This window comes from Furipterus horrens, unplaced genomic scaffold (genome assembly GCF_987537825.1).
Source record: "Furipterus horrens unplaced genomic scaffold, mFurHor1.1.pri manual_scaffold_4, whole genome shotgun sequence".
Taxonomy (NCBI): domain Eukaryota; kingdom Metazoa; phylum Chordata; class Mammalia; order Chiroptera; family Furipteridae; genus Furipterus; species Furipterus horrens.
The window spans coordinates 35,971,281-35,993,420 of record NW_028327174.1 but is presented as its reverse complement, the minus strand read 5'-3'; the positions used below and the strand labels follow the sequence as shown (position 1 = coordinate 35,993,420).

The window sequence follows — 22,140 nt, the reverse complement described above, 5'->3', positions numbered from 1 at the left end:
CCTTTTGCATTCTATAAACTTTTCTAACTAAATTAAACAAAAACAATCACTGCATTTGACAGTATAATCAGCTATGTAAATTGCCTCAGAGTCAGTAAGGATTTCCTCTGTTCAGGTTAGAAATGAAATAGGCCATCTGATTGTCTATGTAATGAAATGTATAATGTGATCAAACATGTGAGGCTCAGCACGTATCCCTTTCTTTAGATCAAGCTTTACTTGTCATTAATGGATATAAATTAAGGTCAGTATTCTAAGTACTTTTTGGCAAGATATTTTCCAGCTCTGGTTCCCTTTGCTTGGGGAGCATTTACCACCTCGATTTCTACGATGGATGCAGTGTATCAAAACAGACAGTCACTGGAGGAAAGGAGTCAAAATGAATATTAGTTCTGGTCTATTACAAAGCCAGATTTTTGAAGTAAACACTAATTGGACAGATTTTACATACACTGTATCAGTTCATGTGCAATGTACCATACTTTAAAGCACGACCAAACACGGTGTTTTCAGAGGTTATGAAAATTTTATTAACAAAGAAAATCTGCATGATACACATTGCCTTTAAGAACAACCACCTCAAACATATAGGCAACACTGTGCTTTCTGTTTACTGTTTCATCAGTGCCCAGAGAATGAAATCGCAACACCAAAGTACAGACCAGTGTTTTTGAAAGGGATAATCATTTGAGATAACCAAGTAGTAGGAAGTCAGAAGAAACAAATCAAGGTATTCATTTCACAGGCTGAATCAGAGTCGTCATCCAAATGAATGTTTCCACTGTGAGTCAATATACTCGGCCATCAGCTCTTTTAAACATTATCCTGAATATACAGTGTCCATCTAAAAACACGATAAAGTTATTTGAGAACAATAATAACTGAAAGCCAACATGATTTATAAAAATTTATGGCTATATAGCAATAATTCAGAGACAATTCCTACAAAATCTCAAGGTGTACTTGACAATAGGATGTGATTGGTTTTTCAGGATTTCTTTCAAGTTCCTTTCTGATTTTCTTTAAATACTGCTTACATTGTCCCTCAGAATTTTCTTTGTATACCCTCTGCCCTTCCCTTTGCTAGAAATCTATAAACATATTCAAGATATACTGCATGCAAGAGGGGGAGTACATGAGTAATAAAAGAGTCTGATGTCCTGGACTTGAATAGAGAGCACACATATAATTGGCTCTCACTGTCAGAACAACACATCGATGTTGTGAGCTGGAAACCCTTTAAGAGAGATCATATAGACTTTTAGTCCAAAGAAGAAGCAAAGGTAGGCCTGTTAGTTGACTACAGTTTCTAGGGCCTGGGGTAGCTATATTTTTAATCAGGGCTCCCAGGAGCTGCCTACACAAATCTGCATGGAGTGCGGGAGGCACAGATGGTGGTCACGTGAAGGCACAGACTGAATGCGTGGGCTCAGTGACGAAGTCTGTACGTTCAGGCTGCTGTATTCCTCCTTTTTCAAGTATTGCCAAGTCTGGGCTGTTTCCCCTCTTTCCAAAGGCTTGATTCATTTAGTTCTCCTGAAGGAGTGGGGAGAGGCGGAGGATTGCACGAATCTTACTGTGTTATGGTTTAGAGGAGACAGTCACCATCTTGGCTTCCTGTCAGATTTTAAATGTAACATTTTGCTAAGTGTAAAGCTGTGTATCTGTTCCTTTTCTGTTGCCGTTATTGTATCTTCAATATTTGCAAAACAGAAACTCAAAATACTTCAAATCAAGCCCAAAGCAGTTTGTTATTCATGGGACACAGTTTTTACACATATCAATACACATTGAGTTCACAGAACAGGAGTCTTTTCTTTGCTCTTTTCTTTACTTTTACTTTCTTTGGGGATTTAAGAATGATTCAATTACACAATAGCAAAACCACTGTTCATATATACATAATATCCTGATTATTGTCAAGCTTGTCGCCATGTCAGTGCTTACTGGTTGCATTATTTACAAAAAGGAAGCCCATCAGATAAAGTATTCTATTATTTGAAATACCCTGTGAATCACTTGTAAAGCATACAGCACCTTAGTGTTCTGTAGAATCCTAATTTCTGAATATAAAAATCTATAGTGTTTGCTATAAAATGTTGTTAAAGGTATTCTGGGTGTGCTTCTATTGGTGCTGAATTCATAGTAATCAGTATTAAAGCACTAGTTTCTCACTCTTTAAAAAACAGCCTACAACATTTCAGATTCTCAGTCATTTTCTTCTTTACACAGAAAACTGCCAAAATCACATGGATTCAATTATTGAGATTTTTTTTTTTTTAACAGAGCACAAAGTATTTTTCAGGTCATCATTGGAATGCTTGGTGTTCTGTCGATATAATTTTTGTGTGTGATCAAAGATCTGCTCCGGAGTATTATCCTCGAAACCCTCCAGTGTGCCTTTTTGGCCTGAGCTACTGTGTAGGAAGGCCATTTTTAAAAAGCAAGCCAATACATAAAAAGGTTTTAACATCTGTTAATCGGGTGTTTTATCTGGAGGACATAAAAGATATTTACAATCCTCCAACTGATTTAATATTTTTCTATTTATTTGGGTATTTACATTGTCTAAATCAACACTATTATCATAATCAGTGGAATTATTCCTCTGTCTTCTAAGGCAAGCAAGAAAATGTTTTTTAGAATAGAATTTCATGATTAGTGAAATATATAAGCAATGTAGAAAGGCAAATTGAAGTCAATTATCTTGGATTTCTGCTTTCAACAGAGCATACAAAGAGAGAAGGTTTTGATAACATTTATGCTTCATGAATTTGCATTCTGAGCTCCTTTCCTAAAATATTGATATTGGTCTAAATTTAATAGTAGCAATAATAAGAGAGAAAAGTCCCACCATAGGAAACTTGTGCTTTTTTTATGTCAATTACTTAAAACCTACCCAAGTCAATGTGCACATGCTCAACTAAGAACCTCAAAACATTAGTTTTTGCCTCTATGTTGATTGTGCATACAAATCAATAATAGGATTGCTTATCAAAGACAGTTTCATGAATGTAGCACATTGACATCACCCAATCTTTCTCAAAAGTATTTAGCTGCCAAGAGAGATACTTTACAACATATCACAAATGTACTATTATATTTGTATAAACATTCCTGTTACAATTGCTCCTTTTGTTTAAATGAGTATATTTAACCTGAGCTATTAATAAAAAAATTTTTTCTCCCTTGTAATGCTTGGCTTTCAGAAGAAACAGCATTTAAGCCTCTTCTCTTGTGCGAGTTGTGTCTCCTAATACTGACTGTGCTACGGAAGTACAACCAGGCTCATTAAATAGACTTCAGAGCATAATTATAATTAACAATTAGCTAGAAATTGGTTTTAATGATTTGTTTTAGATGATAGAACAGAAGCATAATGTAATTATTTTAAGCCTTCTATATCATTAAGAATACCACTAATACCAACTTTCAATTATTGAGACCTAGACAATCGCCTGAAGCATTTAGTAAGCGATCTACTTCCAGAACCCAGCCAAGGGAGGGGAGGAGAAAAGGCCACTGCCCCAGCCCAGGTGTTCATAATTATTTAGTCTTTTGCAAAGTCTCCTCCTTTTTTATTCTGCTCCTTTAACTTGTTTCATGGCCTGAAGGCATCTCTACCAGGGAAAACAGAGTCAACTTGGCTGTTCAGCTCTTTCCCTACCCACTGCATTTCTCTGAGACATAGTGAGGATGTCCTGGTGGGCGGCAGGAGGGCCTAGAAGAACCTCTGCAAAATTTAGCAAGTGGGCCTGAAATGCTAATTCACACCATCAAAGTAGAGTAACAGGAAAGATTAGAAAAGTGATGGGTAAAATGAGGATTAGGAATAAACTCCCGAGTGTAAAGATAAATCTATGCTATTCTTTCCCTATTTGTGTCCCTTCAATATCCCAAAGTCAATTTGGATCTTATTTTTCCCATAAAAATTTGTAAAAAAAATACTACAGAAATGTGAAGAAATGCTTTTTCATTTCCTGAAAAATATAAAAATATTCATTTAGAACAGTGACTATTAGTTATTGTCAAAGTTTATTTTTCTTACTCCTTTTCTTTCTCTTTTTCCTTTTCTTTCCCTTTCTTTCCTTTTCTTTTTAACCTCAGCTAGTCAGTGTGCTGTTTTCTCTCCCCTTTTGAGCAAGAACGTTAGACCTTCTGCTGCTGGCCTTCGGAGGCTGTTAGGGAGTACATCCTGTCACCCACATAAAAGACCTGGTACCTGTGTTTCCACATCACAAAGCAGGCCAACAAGCACACGAGGCCACAGACCAAGTTAAGAACCATTTGGGTGAGTAAGAACAGTTTGAAAGTGCCAGTGATGCTGGCACAGTCAGTCACATCCCGGTACACAAAGGTCCTGCTGAGGGGCTCCGAGGAGGGCAGTTTGCAGTGGCAGGAGTCCAGCGCTGTCACACAGGTAACTTGGGTGAGCTGTGAATAGTGGTGGGCCGCGAACGCAGCTGCCAGCACACAGACCACCAAGCCAAGGGCGCTCAGCAGAAAGTACAATAACTGTGGGAAAGAAGAAAACCTTTCCGGTTACAAAGGGCGTTGAATGGCTATTGAGAAAGCTAATGAATAAAAGCTGTTCCTTCTCTTCTCTCCCCGGAAGTTCCCTGGTGGAAGGGCTGTCTCTCCCCAGAAACGTAGTACCCAAGATATGGAAATGGCTCTGTGTTCATTTGTCAGGGAGGAATCGTTAAGTGCTGATCCTATTTTCATTTGCCCTACAGACGTTGGGTGCTTTTCATGAACTGAGCCAACAATATTTGTTTGATTGTGGGATGTTGGTGTATGGATGCAGTAAGTAGCTTAGATAAATCCCAAACACAAGAGACACCCCTGAAAGGCATGCTATGCTTGTTTTGACCTCAAGAGCTGCTGATATAAAAATGAAAACAAGGCTAGAAAGTAAAGAACACATTTCTATAATGTAAAGACTATGTCAGCCAAAACTGGCAATTAGTGGTTGAACAAGCAACATGGATTATGAAAAAATACTATATTCAATGTATGGTTGCCAAACTGTGTCCAGGAATGCCAGGATCTCCAGTAAGTGGTTGCTGGGAGACAAAAAAATTATGGCTCTAGAAGGTAGGTGACTTGATGTCAGCTTCATCATCTACAAGTCTCATCCCAAATTTAACTATAACTATATAGTTCCTGAGCATGAAAACCAACTCTGAATTGTCCCTCAGGCACCAAGTTTGAACACTATTGGTCTGTCTACATGTTAGCCTTGGGATGGAAAAATCTGGTTCAAGTTCTAACTCTGCTGTTAAAGAAACATGGAATCCCAGACAATTCAAACATTTAGCTTACACCTGAGGTAGTTGGATCAAAAATTGTGAGTGCTCATTGACATGCCCACAATAAAAACCACTTTATAGAACAAAAAATGTTCTTGTGATTGATCTCAGTAACCGAACACATTTCTCATCATAGTTTTGCCTACTGAAGATCTAAATAAGAGAAAGAGTCCCTAGTTTTGGGGACTAGTATACTCAACACAGTGCAAGATTTATATTACTATAGTCAAAACTTGTTCCTTACAAGGAGCAGTTCTGGTCAATGTGAACTTCCCAATGTAAAATTAGTTCCACTCAAGTCTAAGTTCAGATTAAAGTAGCTCTAAAAATATTTCACCCTCCTCCTACCTCCAACTGTATGTAATTCAAATAAAAATATACATATATGATTATATGTACGAAAGTCCTCCAAACGAGTGCTTTTCCACACATTAACAATTTCAAGCTTTTCCAAATCTTAAAGATAGAATACTTAAAAATTCATTTTTTTCTTTGAGTGGTGTGCATGTGCATGTGGGTATGCGTGTGCATGTGTGCACACGCACATGTGGTTGTGGTGCCTAAGCATGTATCTGATTTGCCTAGACTGTACCTCAGAGAGCACAGAAAGACAGTGGTTAACACCATTTTGTCCTGCAACAAATGGACAAGCAAGGATTGTAGGGACTTTTTGGATCTTCTCCTCAAAGCTATCTTAACCATGTACACTATTTCTAATTTTCCAATCACTTGAGGAAATATCAAATATAAGCCACATTTTTCCACCTGTGAAACAGTTTATTGAAACATCTTATATCTCAGGGATACAATAGGCATAACTTATTCCCAGCATGTTTAGTCTCCCTTGGAGAAAGGGAACAAGATAAACACAAAATGACACCTTTACAAAATTTAAGAAGGAAATATTTAATTTGTGTTATTGAATGCCATTGCCTTGGCCCTATTCCCAAGATTTTTAGTAGCCATACATTCTGCAAACACTGGCATGCTTAGGATAAAAAGTATGGGTTTATTTTGAGAGGCCATTGGGGAAGAATATTCAAAATATTCTGGGTTGTTCTGGAACATTCAAGCTTGATGACCGACTTCAAACTCTTGGTGCCAGGAGCCAAATTAAATTGTCCGGGCTGTGCTGTGTGTGTGTGTGTGTGTGCCCATTGTAGCTGCCTTTCCAATGCAGCCAACATAGATCTTGGAATTATTTGCTCTGGGAACATGGATGGGTACATCTATGTGTTTACCAGCAGGGAAAGCCCAGATTAAAGGAATAATCTCCCACCTGAGAGTCATCTACTTATTAGAACAGTCCCAAATGGAGTTTTCTCTGCACATTTTATTGCCATCAGTGGGAACTGGGGAGTGCATGGGTATTGTAATAACTTTTCTACCTCCAACACATACACACACATCCTTAGATAGCACATTTCTACAGCATTCATTGGGGCAATAGCTAGAATTAACTGAGATAATCCCCCATTCTCAATCTGTAAATAATTCAAATAGTTGCAAAAATATATTGTCATAACCATCACAAAAATCCATTTGCTAAAATGAGAACTGTGTCTATTTTATTTATTTATTTTGAGAGAGAAGGGATGGGAGGGAGAAAGAGGGAGAGAAACATAGACGTGCAAGAGATACATTGATCAGAGGCAACTGGAGACCTGGCCCACTACACAGGCATGTGCCCTGACCAAGAATTGAACCGGCGACCTTTTAGTTCATAGGCCAGCACTCAATCCACTGAGCCACACCAGCCACGGCAGAACTGTGTCTATTTGAAAAAGATGAACTTCGGCACAGGGGTCAAAAGATTTGCCCAAGACATTTAATAACTGTACAGCAGTACTGGGTGGTAGTTAGGAGCGTGGACCAGGGCACCAGACTTCACGAGTTCAAATCCTGGCTCCGTCCTCATTGGCTATGGACCTTGGGCACATTAAGCAATCCCATGTGTACTTCTGTGTCTTCATTTGTAAACTTGGAATGATGATCATAATAGCATCTACTTCACTTGACTGTTATAAGGATCCAAAGAGTTGATATCTGTTAGGGACTTAGAACAGGGTTTGATACACAGTAGCACTATTTAAGTATTTGCAAAATAAATAAACAAACTAGTAGGGATGTGAAAAACTGTCAGTTCTCAGGACTCAGGCTATCAAATCTATTGGCTTTGTCTTATTCTCTGTCATGTGGGAATGACAATGCAAACTTAGCTTATGGAAAGGATGTAAACACTTACACAAACATGGAGATGGCTCAGTTTTAACTGAGCACCTTAAATGTGCTAGCAGCCAGGGAGAGCACAAACAAAAGCCATGCCCCTTACCATTTTCAGTGGTGGCATCTCACACATTGTGATTCTGCTTCCCCCACTCCGTGAAAGCATCTGGCCAAGTAAACAGGAGTGAGCCACAGAATCAAGTTTCTTATCCATTTCAAGACATAAATATGTACTTGATCCCCCAAAGCCTATGGGCTACATCTGCAGCGCTGTAGCATTTTTCCTTCATGGCTTTAGCTCATCTGACAGCAACAAGCTTCTGGGTTAGAATCTGTAATTTAAAATCAAGTGGCTTGTTTTACCTATCCAGCATGAATAAACTATCAGTGAAAGTGTTTACGATGACCTTGGGAGTTTGAGCAGATATATCTTGATAAAAGCCTGGCTGGGGACGCATTTGTCCTGCCGGTGTGCGTCTGGCGCTGGGCAGCGGGTGGGCGGGCGGAGGCGCGGTGGCCCCAGGCGCTTATGTAACCCAGCGCCCAGGCGCTGCTCGGCGCAGCGCGCTGTCTGCCTCTAATTGGTACCCGCTGCAGCTTCAATGTTCGGTGACTTCGGGAGGAGGGCGGCTGGGCTTCGATTTAATTACCTTCCCCCGGTGGCAGGCAGGAGACGGCAGCTGCAGCCTAGGGGCCTCCTGGATGAGGGCATGAGGCAACTGAGCCTTAAATGCCCTTGCGGGGAATGTGCCCTGGAGTGCTTCTGCAGGCACGTGAACCAGACACGTTTCTGAAAATCATCAAGGTGAGCTCCTAGAAAGCCGGGCCACAGAAAAGGCAGGAGGCCCAATGTATGACGGAATGGCCTGCCAAGCCCAGGGGCAGAGCCCCAGGAGAGAGAAGGAACGTGCTGGTGGCGTCCAGGGCCTGCCAATGCCCCCTGATGCTTGGGAGGACAAGACAAGCCCCCGTGGCTGTTGCCTCTTAAGAAAAAGTGCGTGTTTGTGCAGGCTACAATAAGATGCTGTCATCCTCACCTGATTGCTTGCCTATAAGAGGAAATAAATTCTCAAAGCTGAGGCCAAGGTTTCTATACGGGGCACTAAAATATGGTTAAGCTAGTGAGAAACACCACGTGAAGATGTATTTCATTCCTTCCCCATAAAATGGTGCGAGAAGAACAAGGGAAGTCGGCTGTAACCTGTTGTGCCTTTGGAAAACCTTGAGCATGACTGAAGGTCGTTTTCTAACTGAAGATAATATAGCGGGCATCTTAGAGAGTTGGCAGGAAGCATCACTAAAGGTCACATGCAGGAGAAAAGTGCCTCAGTATTTGTCGATATCTGTCACAGGTGGGGGAAAATAAAGAAAGCTAATGAGATGTTCCTAGTGGGGAATTCTCAGCCTGGTGGACATTGGCAGTGACTTTTTTTTTTGTTTTTTGTTTTCCCCTTGCTCCTTATTTTACCTGCAGATGTTGAGATGGCTTTTGGGGGCCTCTGTGAAGCTGATGCTTTTGCCTCTGTTGGTCCTAGGATCATCTGGAGGAGGAAATGAAGGCCTTTCACGTACATTGATGAATCTAGTTTAGAGCATGTTTAACCTGGTGAATGAAGTTCCTGTAATTTAACAGATCATTTCTTACTGGGCTTTCTGGCCTTTGAAAAAAAATCATCACCAAGTCTTGCCTTACAAAATAATTAAACATGGGCTGATGTCTGCTTTATCTGGCCTTCTTTTAAGGAACACCCTCAAAAAGAGTAAAATTTCCAAATGTAGGCATATCCATCAAAATTCTAACTCTACCATTTTTTAAATTAATCTTTTCTTAATTAGAAAAGTAATATCTAACTGAATAACATTTAAAAATTAGAGAAAAAAAACTACAAAATGCAACTATAATCCCACCATTCATAAGTAACTATTTTTTTTAAAGCATATAGAGCTACTTTCTTCCTGTAGGATCATGCTATACATATTTGTTTAGCCAGCTTTTTTGGTAGTTAATATAATGTGAGCATTTTTATTCTAATAATTACTTTTTATAACATTATATATATATATCTCAATAATTTGTTTTTTTAAATGTCAACAGCTTCAATTATACTAGAATATAATAACATCTTATTTTCTGCATCTTTGTAATTTCCAAATAATATAGTTACCTTACTCTTATGCCTTATGCTTTCTTGTTTTTGTGAAAAAAGGAGTATCAAGTTTTTATGTATTTTCTTGTAGAAGAGAAGTAAATGATGTGAGTGGACCAAAAAAATTAAAAACCAAACAAAAACAAACACAAAAACAAAAAACTACAGAAAGCTTTTTGTTCTCTGCTACAGCAGTTGAAAGAAAATGTAGAAATTTGATTTCTACTAGCCCTGATTGCTAAGTTGCGTGTTTATCTCCCTACACTCTGAAAGGGTGTGCCCATATTTCCCTTTGGAATAGATTCTATGTGTGGTGCACATGCTGTGTACTTGAACTGGCTCCAACTGAGCACACTGTCTCTAAAAGAGAAAAACTACATGCACATGAAAGATACCATGTGATCTCACCTATAACAGGAACCTAATGAACAAAACAAACAAGCGAACAAAATAGAACCAGAGGCATGGGGACAAGGAACAGACTGACAGCAACCAGGGTTGCAGGGGAGAAGGAGGGAAAAAAGGGGAAGAGTCTAGTCAAGGAACATGTATAAATGACCCATGGACATGGACAACAGGGTGGGGATAGATTTTGAGAACAAGAGGTGGGTGGAGCAGTGGAGAGCAAAGGGGGAATAATTGGGACAACTTTAATAGAACAACAATAAAAATAAATAAATTTTTTAAAAGATACACACATACGCTAAACCATGCACATCCCAGCCCTTGCCATGTTTGCCCTCGGACTCTTGGCACAGATCATTTGGAGGCACCCAGTGTACCTTTTATGTCTCAGTGATCCCACCTACAAGAGGAAATACATTTAGACTGCTTCATTATTAAAATATTTCAAATAACCCCAAGACATGGAAGTGGGCACTTATATAGGCATCTTTTCACTGGCAAAATGTTTTGTTGAACTGATGAATTTTCAATATTCCTTTTAAGGGCATTGAGGGATAGACTTCATATGCTCCGTGCCAACCCAGTTCATGGAAATCAAGACTTTAAAAAAAATTAGCATTACATTTGGAGTCTGGATGAATGCCCTCCTAAAACATTTTTTGGCCTGCCTAAAAATGCAATTTCTGGAATAATCAGATATGCTGCTCCTTTAAAAAGCACTCCTTTATTTTGTACTTATGTTTCTTTCTATGTGACGATAAAAGAAAAAGAAAAATGACAACTTACTTTCATAGCAAACTGGATACACGTCTTTTCATCAACTTGATATGAGACACAAAGCATAAACAAACCGAGATAGGCCACTAAGCAGACCTGCAATGGAGAACAGGCAGGAGAGGATGTTATCAGGCAAGTCGTGCATTCTAATGGCATTAATCTCAGTGTCTTGCACCAGTAACATCCTTGTTATCAAGGTGTCCATTTCATGTACTTATCTTTATTTGCTATTTTTTTCAACGTGTGGCACAGAGTTTTAAAAATAGTAAGATCAAATTATTTCAATTTAGCCAGTATTTATTAAGTCCTTTCGATGTGCCAGGTGCTATATAAGGTCCTTTGGAGTTTCCAATGATGAATAAAAGTTCCTCAACCTCAATAAGCATACAGTCCAGTCCAGGTCAAGATAAGCACACACACTATTCTGAGGCAGGGCATTATATGTCAGATGCTATTCAGAGACGCATAAAAAAAAAAAAAAAAAAGAGGAAAAAGATAACATAAAGTCGGACGATTAAAAAAGACTTGACTGAAGAGGTAGATTTGAAATGGTCCTTAAAAGGATGATGATAATAATTATGTTTGCTAACATTTACTGAATACTTACTTTGTGCCAGAACTCTTCTAAGGGCTTTGTATGGATTTCTTCATATAATTATCACAAACCCCTATATAAGTAGGTGCTATTATGATTGTCATATCATAAACAGAGAAACAGAAGTGCAAAACTAGTAAATAATGGAACCAGCACTCAAACCAGGTAGCTTGAGTGAAACAGCATGAGCAGTAGTACAAGGCCAAGATGACACAAATTGTGTGGAAAGAGCAGCCAGTATGTATCCAAAGTTGAAATAATAAAATACAGAGCTACCTGGAAAAAATACTAAAATACAGAACTACTAGAAAAGGTAGCTTGAAAATCTAGCATTGTAGGAGTTATTTAGTAAGTGGTGGGGCACCCTTGAAAATTTTTGAGCAGGGAAATCTCATAATTCAAGCCACATTCCAGTCCCTGGCCTGTTAGCTCAGTTGGTTAGAGCATCATCCCAATACACCAAGGTTGCAGGTTTGATCCCCAGTCAGGGCACATACAAGAATCAACCAGTGAATGCTTAAGTGGAACAACAAATCAATGTTTCTCTCTCTCTCTCTCTCTCTTTCTCTCTCTCTCTTTTCTCCTTCCTCTCTCTCTAAAATAAATGAATAAATAAATTGTTTTTTTTTTACAAAAAGACATGTAATGGTGTGGGAATTACCTATGGGAGTAGTGGGGGCTGGGTGGAGGGGGGCAAAGGGGGAAAAATTGGGACAACTGTAATAGCATGAACAATAAAGTGTATATTTTTAAGAAGACATGTTTCAGGAAAATAAGCAGCAGCGTCAGGTGGGCTGGCAGTGAGACCATCAGGATATTATTTTACTAACCAAAGCAAGATTAATATACCAAGTGGGCCAGTGATCAGACAGTGACAGGCAAAGTCAGAGAAAGGCGGAAAGGAGAAGTGTAGCAAAAGCAGAATCTGTACATCTTGGCTATAGCATGGGTGAAGGAAGGACACTGGAGAAGGAGAAATAGAAAGCAATTTCCAAGTTCTGGAGCATCTGTGATGGAAAGAGAGGGGATGTGCCTGGCTGAAAGAAGGCTGGTAGGAGGAATGGCAACTTTGAGAAAAAAGATACTCAACTGGTTAGTCAAACCAGATTTTCTTTTTCGTGCACTGTGGTGTTGTTGTTGTTGTTTTAATTGTTGTGTAGAATTTCTAATCAAAGAATGTCTAGTCCTACTCAAGTTTGGAAACCTGAGTAGGAAAACATAAGCAACAGTATTGCATTTTCTTATAAGTACAGTTTTCCTAGAGATGTTGGAAGGGTGACTGTGAGTCACCTAGCAAGTCATTAAATGACTGATTTGGTGATATTCATCACTCCTACCCCTGAGGCCAGCTTCAAACTATAGACCATCCCTGCTAGAGTAGTAGAGCTATTGACTTACAAGCCAACATAGCATTTTAAGGTAAGGCCTCTATCTACCCTATTCTCTCCTTGATTACAACATCACTAAGTTGCTTATGCCCTATTGGGTTCCCAGGTTGGCAGTTGTTCAGGTTTCTATTGGGCCGTGAAGCAGAAAAGCCAAGGCTTCTTTGGGAGAGGCTGTTTGCAAGGTTTTCCATCATTAGGACGAGGTGCATGGTCTAACAGCAGTAAGTAGATGACATTCCCAGTGGAGAGGTAAAGATTGAAAAGATGTGAGCATGGCATGGGCTAGAGAAGTCCAAGAAGAAAGTGAAAAAGATAGGACCCAAGGAGGCAGGTTTTCAGCAGAGGACTGGAAGGTTTGGAAATAATGATACTAAGTTGTTTGTGTAGCCCATAACATGGCTGATGTTTCCAAGTCAAGGATGAAGTTCTTTCTTAAAACTCATTTTTAAAAATATCTAATTGAGGTATAAGTTTAATAAGGACTGTAAGGGCCTACTATGTGTTCTCATGTTAAGAATTTACGGAACAGAAACAATGGGGAAAAAAGATCTCCATTTTGTTTATTGGCAACCAACCAGATGGAGGCAGTTAGACCTGTTTCTATGGGAATCATTAAAGCCCTAAGCAAGTGCCTGCACTCCCCATTAGTGTCTGTCTGCAGGTGCACAAAGTCAGGCTCTCTCTCACATAGACGCTGTTGTCCCCCGGAGCTGCTGTGCTGAAGTTGGCAATTGCCAAAACTTTTTTCTTTGTATTTATGACAGACACATTCCAATAATCAGGCCTCACTGACTAGCATCTTAGAAATCTGACTCTGTGCCTTGCTTGAACAAATTTTCCCACTTCAGTAGAATCTACTTCTTTGTACCTTAACCTAGGCTGGTTTCCAGCAAGAAGTTGTACAGGAGCATGTAACCTCATTGTAGAGGATTTCAATTAGTCAATTGACAGAACTTTTCTGAGGACATTCAATAGCCAGACCCTGTGTGCGGCTCTGGGAGTTGAGAAGTGCAAACACAGTCTCAGCTTCTGAGGAGCTCTCAGCCCAGTGGGGAAAGAAAGGAGATTGAAGTTATAACACTGTGTAAGTACTAGGGCCCTGTCTGCAGTGATACACAGAAGGGGTGATTAACTGGAGGATAACGTGGGAAAACTTTCAGGAGGAAGATAGGCTTTGAAGGAGAAGAAGAAGTTAGCGAGAAGAAGGAGGTGAGGAAGAGTAGAGAGAGTAGTTATAGATACAAAAGCATGGAGGAAACACAGGACAAACATTTGAAGACTTTTACAGCTCCTGTTCAGAGGATGAGAGGAGGAAAGGCAAAATAAAAGATGTGCTCACAAAGATGGACAGGAAGCAGGGCACAGAGGATTTATTTTCATTTGAAGCAGAAGGGTGTGATCAACTTTTCCTTTTCCTATGGTCCTGTTGGCCATGGAGAATGGATTGGGAAGGGAAGCCCAACTAGGAGGCTGCTCATCTATGGAGAGATGATGAGTGCCGAAGCTCAGGCAGCAGCAGGGATAAAGAGGGGTGTGTTTGAGTGACAGGAAGGAAGTAGAATGCACAGCCTCCAGGGACTGACTAGATGTGAGGGCTGAAGGAGCGGGCGGGGTCAGGAAGGTGCTTGCTACCTGTCTTGAGCAGCCAAGTGGGTGGTGTTGACAATAAGACATGAGATAAAAGAGGAGGAGCAGAAAGGGAGTGGGAAAGGATGATGTCCACATGAACTCAAAGCTCAGCCACATGGGCCTAGGACTCAGGAGAAAGGTCTGTGCTGGAGAGAAGCACTTGTTAGTCATGAGCATATGTAAAGCAATTGAAATAATTGGAAAGGCTGCACCATCCAGAGAGTCTACTGAAAACAGAAAAGGGCCCAGTTAGTTACCCAGTTATGGAGAACCTCTGACTCTTTTGAATAGAAAGCACCTCGAATACACTTCTTATACTTTAGGTTGTACATCATGACATGTCTAAATATTATGAAATGGAACATCTTTTTGGATTTTTTTCACTTCTAGGTTTTTGTGTAGGGTATGTGCTACAAAGCCTGATTAATTCGACATATTGCAATTTCTTGGCCTTCTTGGGCTCCATAGGATATAGGAGTGGGTGTTTCATTTTTTTTACCTACCACTTTTGCATGACAAAGCAATACTTCTTTAACAGAGGTTTTACTGAGGGTTGAGGGTAAGTACCTTCTAGAAGAGTAGTATTTACTGAATACTTAAAAATGAAGTCTTCATGGCCATAGGGAGGAAACCAGACTTCTCATGCCAGACTAAATGACTTGTTTCCTGAGCTGACAGGATTTGGATGCACTAGGAAGACAGGGTACTCTGGCTTCCCAGGCAGGGGAGGGAGACCTCATGGGAATGAGCTGTGACATCTGCCAGGCCTATCTGGAACAACATCCCTGGATTCTGGGCCACAGCTTAGGTATGGTGAGGTGAGGTGAGGCCTGTGAAATAGGGAAAAGGCAGTTATGTAAGGTTTCCAAGAAGGTATTTGTTGGACCAGGCCTAGGGCAGACAGGTGGTGTCACTGAGCCCAAAGTCATATGTGGACTGGGTGACATTAGGAAAACTAGTACTGAAAGGGCTCCGAGCCTTTAAGAGTTTGCTAAGATTTAATTCATGTACAGATGCATAATTACGTTACGAAGAAAAACTTAATGTGCTTTTTAATAGAAAGAGAATGACAATCATCGTTTTTAACCTATTTTTGGATGCACATTTCTACAATTCGTTTAGTATAAAGAGAAAACCTAAGTCTTGAATTCTACGTTTTTTCCAAAGATATTCTTTGCTCCGAGTGAAGATTGCATTCTTTCCTGAGTTAGAAAGTTAAACAGATTTGAAATGTTCTCTGAATGTTAAATCCGTTTCTAGATGTCCGAGTCCTGAGTCTTGTCACGCATTGCCTTTGTTTTTGTTATTTGGCCTGTTGTACCTACAGTGGTGTCTTCTGAGGGTTGGTATTATGAATAAAAGGTGAATGCTGTCCCAGTGTCTTGGAGATTTACCTACATATTATTTTTTCTTTTTCATTTTGGCCGAGCTAGAAGGTATCACCCTTGAATATTTTGTGATATTTTGTGTTACTTACTTCTCTTGGTGTCATACGTATTTATATTCTAGTCTTGTGACATTCACACAACCTCCAATTTATTTGTTTTCTCCTTTATGTTGTCAGCAGAGCTGCCTGACAGGGCTATCTGGGGAATACAACCGTCCCTTGTCAAATGCCTTTCAAGGTTTCTCTCCTTCTTTCTTCTCCTCCACCCCCCTCCCATTTGTGTACCTAAAATATGACTCTATTTCTGTAAGTTAATGAATTTTCATCTTTGTAGTTAAAGTGCTTTAATTCCATCAATATATTAACAAGATGAACTCTCTTCTCAAGTTTGCACAACCCCATTGATCAACAAGAGATACGGCAGAACTATAAATGTTCCTCTGGATATTTCTCAAGAGAATTTCTACGGATTTCCATCTACTTAATAGAATTTAAGCTAGACTATTAGAAATCATTTTCAACAAATTATAAATATATTGCAATCTGTCAGCTGAATGCAGTCTCACTCAGGGGAATTGCTGATTAACATACAGTGTGTCAGAGACTTCATGCACAAAAGAACATTTCATGAGGATCTATTAAAGGCTGTTTATTGGATCAAAATTTCAGAAGGATGGAAGAGAATATTTTAGCATAACTTCAGCACTTTTACTGGATTATGGCACTGCCTTATGGCAAGACAAACTCTAGGCCACCGGTCAAGAAGCACTTGAAGGACTTGGTAAAAACTGGCCCCCTCCCCAGAATCTCTGATCCAGTAGGTCTGAGGTAGGGACCTAGAATTTGCATTTCTAACAAATTCTTAGGTAATGCTGTTGCTGCTCGTCCTGAGGCCACACTTTGAGAACCACTAGTCTGAGCTAAGAACAGTCTTCTAAATGCTGATGTCTGGTGTGCGGTTTATCTGAATGGTTAGAGGGCTAGATTAAAACACTGATGAGTGGAGTTTCCTATGGATGAGTTGTTTATTACAAGTAGTAATGAGATGTAAAAGTAATAGTCTCCCCCAAAAGAAATTCAGCCTTTGTTATTGTAGAAGTCCTTAAAATTGGGGGGGATCCTTTGTCTTCATTGCTATTTAAATATGACCTCATCCAAGAGCCCGTAGCCTCTGTGCATCTGCTTGGTGGTTTGGGGAGCCTCTCTCAATCATCAGTTAGTGTGTGTGATGTGACAGTCAGCTGCCATTGGCAAGCATTGCTCACTCCACCCCAAACCAAAGGAAAGCAATCACCTCCAAAACTGGACTACCTGTCCAGTGGTGTGCTGGGAAATGTTTAACAGCCTGCTGCAGGGGCAGGAGCTGATATCTATAGCATGATTGATGTCAAGCTACCAACGTTGTCACTGAGCACAGGGCTGGGAAGAGATGTGTACCAGTCGGCTTTCACAAACTCATCAGAGATACTCTAGCACACCCTGAACCTCTACCACATTTTTTACCTTCTCTGAGTCCCTTTTCTTACAGAAGTATCTGGCTGCCACATGAGATTAGTTTGTGATTACAGAAGTCCCCACTTAACCACAGGGGAAACCTCCCAAGACCTCCAGTGGATGCCTGAAACCGTGGGTAATACCAAACCCTATATATACTATGTATTTTCCTATACATTCACACCTATCATAAAGTTTAATTTTTAATTAGGCACAATAAGAAATTAACAATAACTAATGATGTAATAGAACTATTATAACAACATACTGTAATAATAGTTATGTGAATGTGGTCTCTCTCAGCAAACTAGCACGAATTTCTCTTTCCTTCACAATTTTATGGATAGGAGATTTCTTCTTGACATAAATCACAGCAACCTCAGCATACAACTTTTTTCTTTCTTTATTAAGTTAAGGACTTAAAATTTTCACTTTAAAGGAAGCACTTTATGGCTTCTCTTTGGCATATCTGAATTGCCAGAATCACTACACTTGTAGGCCCTTATCAAGTAAAATAAGGGTCACTTGAACACAAGCAATGCAATACCACAACAGTGGATGTGATAACCCAGACAGCTACTAAGTGACTAATGGGTGGGGAGTGTCTACAACGTGGAAACGCTGGACAAAGGGATGATTCACATCCCGGGCAGAATGGAGTGGAACGCCATGAGATTTCATCATTTTAGTCAGAATGGCACCCAATTTAAAACTTATGAATTGTTTATTTTTGGAATTTCACACTTAATATTTTCAGACTAGCATTGCCTGTGGGTAACTGAAACCATGGAAACTGAAACCACAGACAAGGGGGACTGCTGTACATGCCAGGCATTAAACTAAGCATTCTATATAGTGTATCCTATTTGGTCTTCATATACTACATCCTATGGGGTAATTGCTATTATTAGCTCCATTTTATAGGTGAGGAACTAAAGCTGAGAAAGTTTTGATGCTCAAGATCACATAGCAAATACGGGGCTGATAGCTGTACCTGTCAAAGTACAGAGCCTACCTCTTAACCATGACATGGCCTGGCTGTCTCCCTGGTGGAATTTTGACAGCACTGTCAGTGAAGTGAGAAGTGCAGAGATTTGGAGAATATTCCATCGTCTGCTTCTCTCCTGTGCTCAGTGGCTTGAAGCACCACTTCTGAGACAGAGTATACAAAACAGTGTCTGAGGTCCACACAACTGTCTAAGCTGTCTTTGAGACTCAGTCTCATCATCTACAAAATGGAGAAAATAATACTTTGCTTATAATTTAAGGATCATAAATTATGTGCCTGGAATTATAGTTGGCATTATTTTTTTCATCTTATATGACCTCAAATTGTGCTAGTGTAACTTACTCTGAAATTTGAGTGGAAATAAATACGTTAATGTAGGCCTCTATCACATCTTAGAAATAATTTCATTCTGTTCATTTACAAATATTCATTGTGTACCTACCAAAATGTGCCAGCTTCTCTTTGAGGCTCGGGACATACTACAGTGAACAGAAGAGACAAAAATCTCTGCCTTCATAGGGCCAATGCTTTAGAGTGGAGAGGTAGACCATAAACAAATAAGTAGATACCTGTCAGTTGTTGAGAAGAGCCATGGAGAACGTGGCATTTATCATCATAGTTTCTTTTTCCCACAAACAAGATACATAGTAATTAGGAACATACAATTAAGTCCTTAAAATGATATGTTCCCTCTAATAAAATGAATTGGGAATGCCCAGCAACACCTTTAAAAAAAAAGATGGTGGACTCATGGTTGTTTCTTATAAGAGCCTTGCTGGTTCTGTTATTTCAACAACACATACCCATTCTAAGTTAGTTAAAATCTACCTGTCCCAGAGAAGTGGCAACAGAGAGTAAGTATATAAAGTTTTAGAGCAAAATGGGCCACATACCTGTACACAGAGACTGAGGCAATATATCTTAGCTTTGGATCTGACAGACCTGGGTTCAAAACCCACCTCCACCCCTTTTAGCTATTGGCTTTGGACAAGTTAACCTCTTTGATACTCAGTTTCATTATTTGTGGGATGATAACCATAATGCCTACTTCATACATGTGAGGCATTACATAAGACAGCATGTGTAAAGGGCAGTATAGCACCCAGCACATGTGAGGCAGTCAGTACATATTTGTCTGATAAATAAATGAACCCTTTCATTTAGTGCCTTGGGCTACTTTTGCTTTCAGAGCAAGGACCACTTTTCAAAAATCTTTCCAATAATGTTGACATAAAGATTTTGCAAACATTAAGAGTTATAAAACTTCTTTTTCTGCTTCTTTTTCTTTCTGTTACAAGCCTATTTATTATCTACTATCCAGGAAATGCCAATCTTGGTAACCATGCCACACTGTATAAGTCTCTCTGATTACACTATTGTGGTTTTACAAAGACAAGCATTCAATTTCTGGAAAAAAAAAATGCTGTTTAGCTAAAACTGTTTTCTGTTCATAACAGATCCAAAGTTAATATTACTTTTTCATCAAAAGCATAATTGTTTCAGCCAAAATAAGTGCACAGATATTAATGGGCAATTTCAAAAATAATAGCCATGTAAATATAAAGATTCAAAATCAACCAAAAAATCTACGGCAGAGCTGACCATCAAGCTGAGGGAGAAGACTAACTATCTGTCTCTAAACTTCACAAACATTATGTACAGGCATTAGCACCCAGGACACTAATTATAATTTTTAAATGTTTTTTGATGGTTTTTATTAAACCAAGCTCAAACTAGTAAGTTATTTTCCACTACAAACAAAAATATAGCTAGCAACACTTTTTATAGCTAGCAACTTTTGCTTAGAATTGTTTTGCTTGGCTTATCATATATCAGGACGATATTCAATTTGCCTAAAGCTTCACTGATTTACTCTTTATTTTTTCTTTGGAGTAAAAATGGTCTCTAGGGAACGCTAGTGCAGAAATGCTCTGTTTATCCAAGGACTAAATTCCACCTGGCCCAGGAAGAGTTCGGGTTATGACACACACCCCATCTGTGCATTTCCACATCTCTCAATGGAGGTTGGAGAGAACAATTTGTAATATTTACTTTGCAAAGATGATCTCAGAGATTTTTTTAAAAGCTAGTAGAGATCCAGGTGAAAATATGTCAGTGAAAATGGAATTCTAGAAGATCAATTCTGTCCCAGAAAATTATTTCTTTTTAGTGTCCAAAGAGAAAAGACACTTGTTCAACCACACCTAAATTTATAATATCCATCTGTAATATCCACTCAATCTTTTGTTCCCCTTTTATAATTATCCTTTTGCCTGAAGAATTGATCCCTGGCCATTTCCATATCTGAATTACTGTAAATATATAGGCTTTTCACATATGAGTATGCAAAGACATTCAGATGGATTTTAAATAAATTATTTATGTGATATTAATTGAACTGAAAAACAATAGCAGACTTTTTGTTACTTAGAACTTTGCTAAATCTAAATCTCCTTGGAAAATAAATGGTAAAAGTAAAATTTCTAAGAATTTATGAGGCAATTCTTAAGGAAATTATTGCTCATGTAATTGTCGGCAATGAGAGTAGATTGACCTGCTCTGTTGTGGTGAAAGCTCTGCTTGGTTGGTGAATCCTTTGTGTGGTAAGATGCATCCTTTCTAATTCAAAGTGGCAGATTTTAACATGATTTAAAACTATCCCATAACCAGAAATATACAGATCTCCCTCATGTCTGTGGGGGTTAGTTCTAGGACCCTCACAGATCCCAAAATCTGTAGATGTTCAGGTTCCTTATATAAAACAGCATAGTCTTTACACATAACCAACATACATCCTCCTGTATGCTTTAAATCATCTCTAGATTACTTGCAATACCTAAGCCAATGTAAACACAACATAAATAGTTGTTATGCTGTATTGTTCAGGGATAATGACAAGAAAAAAGTCTCTACATGTTCAGTACAGAAGCAATCATCATAGGCCTAACTATATATACACGTCATCCACAAAGTAATACATATATACACACACAATTTTCATTTATATATATGTATTATATATTATATATCTTTTTATATATTAACTATATCTTTAATTTTCTTAACCAGTGTTGCACTGTAATTTGCATTGCCCTGCAGTTTAGCAAGAGCTGTGGGAAGGAAAATGTGCCTGTTAAGTGATTGAGCTATTTCTCAGTACACATTCTGCATTGCAGATGTTCACTTCTATCTCGTCTGTTGCTTTATAGGATAGTAGAAAACTCTCTTGATGAAATTGATAAAAAGAAGGTGGAACCTGTGACCAGAAGCCAGATTAAGAAAATGTGACTCCCCCAAATCCTACGAATACAGTGAGCTTTCCTTGATGTTCCTGCCAAAGTAAAGCTGGAAAGCTAAGGACATATGCGAGAGATGTACCAGCACAAAGTTGCTATAATTCGTAAGCTCCAAACTCTTGCTTGAAAATCATTGCAAACAGCTCACATTTTAAATCAGTGAATCTCACAACTGTTTCTTCAACTCAGAAAACTGAAAGGAAAATCTGACAACTATCCTATTGTATGACTTATCATGGAGACATTTCAGTAGAATTCTTTTGGTTTTGCCTTATTTTAATACTATAACAGATTTGTATACCCATGTTAAGTTTCAAATTTTATGGGAACTGCTAGGAATTATTGCAATTACACCCTCAAAAGACAATAAGCACAAACAACAGAATTATGAAGTAATTAACTTGGTTGTGGATGAAAACTGAGCTGAATAGTCATAAGACATGAATTGTGCCTTTGACTTAAAATGTTTTTTAAT

The 22,140-nt window shown here is 39.0% G+C and overlaps 1 protein-coding gene across 1 annotated transcript in view; it reads right to left on the bottom strand.

Annotated features, from left to right (window-relative positions):
* Nucleotides 1-506: 506 nt before the first annotated feature.
* SSPN (sarcospan) overlaps nt 507-22,140 on the bottom strand; it is a 37,794-nt gene continuing 16,160 nt past the window's right edge. Inside the window, exons 2-3 of the mRNA XM_090272939.1 lie at nt 10,877-10,963; nt 507-4,515 (exon numbers count right to left, since the gene is read on the bottom strand). Coding sequence (XP_090129065.1) covers nt 4,150-4,515; nt 10,877-10,963 — 453 coding nt within the window. The 3' untranslated portion in view covers nt 507-4,149. The remainder of the gene's footprint in view (nt 4,516-10,876; nt 10,964-22,140) is intronic.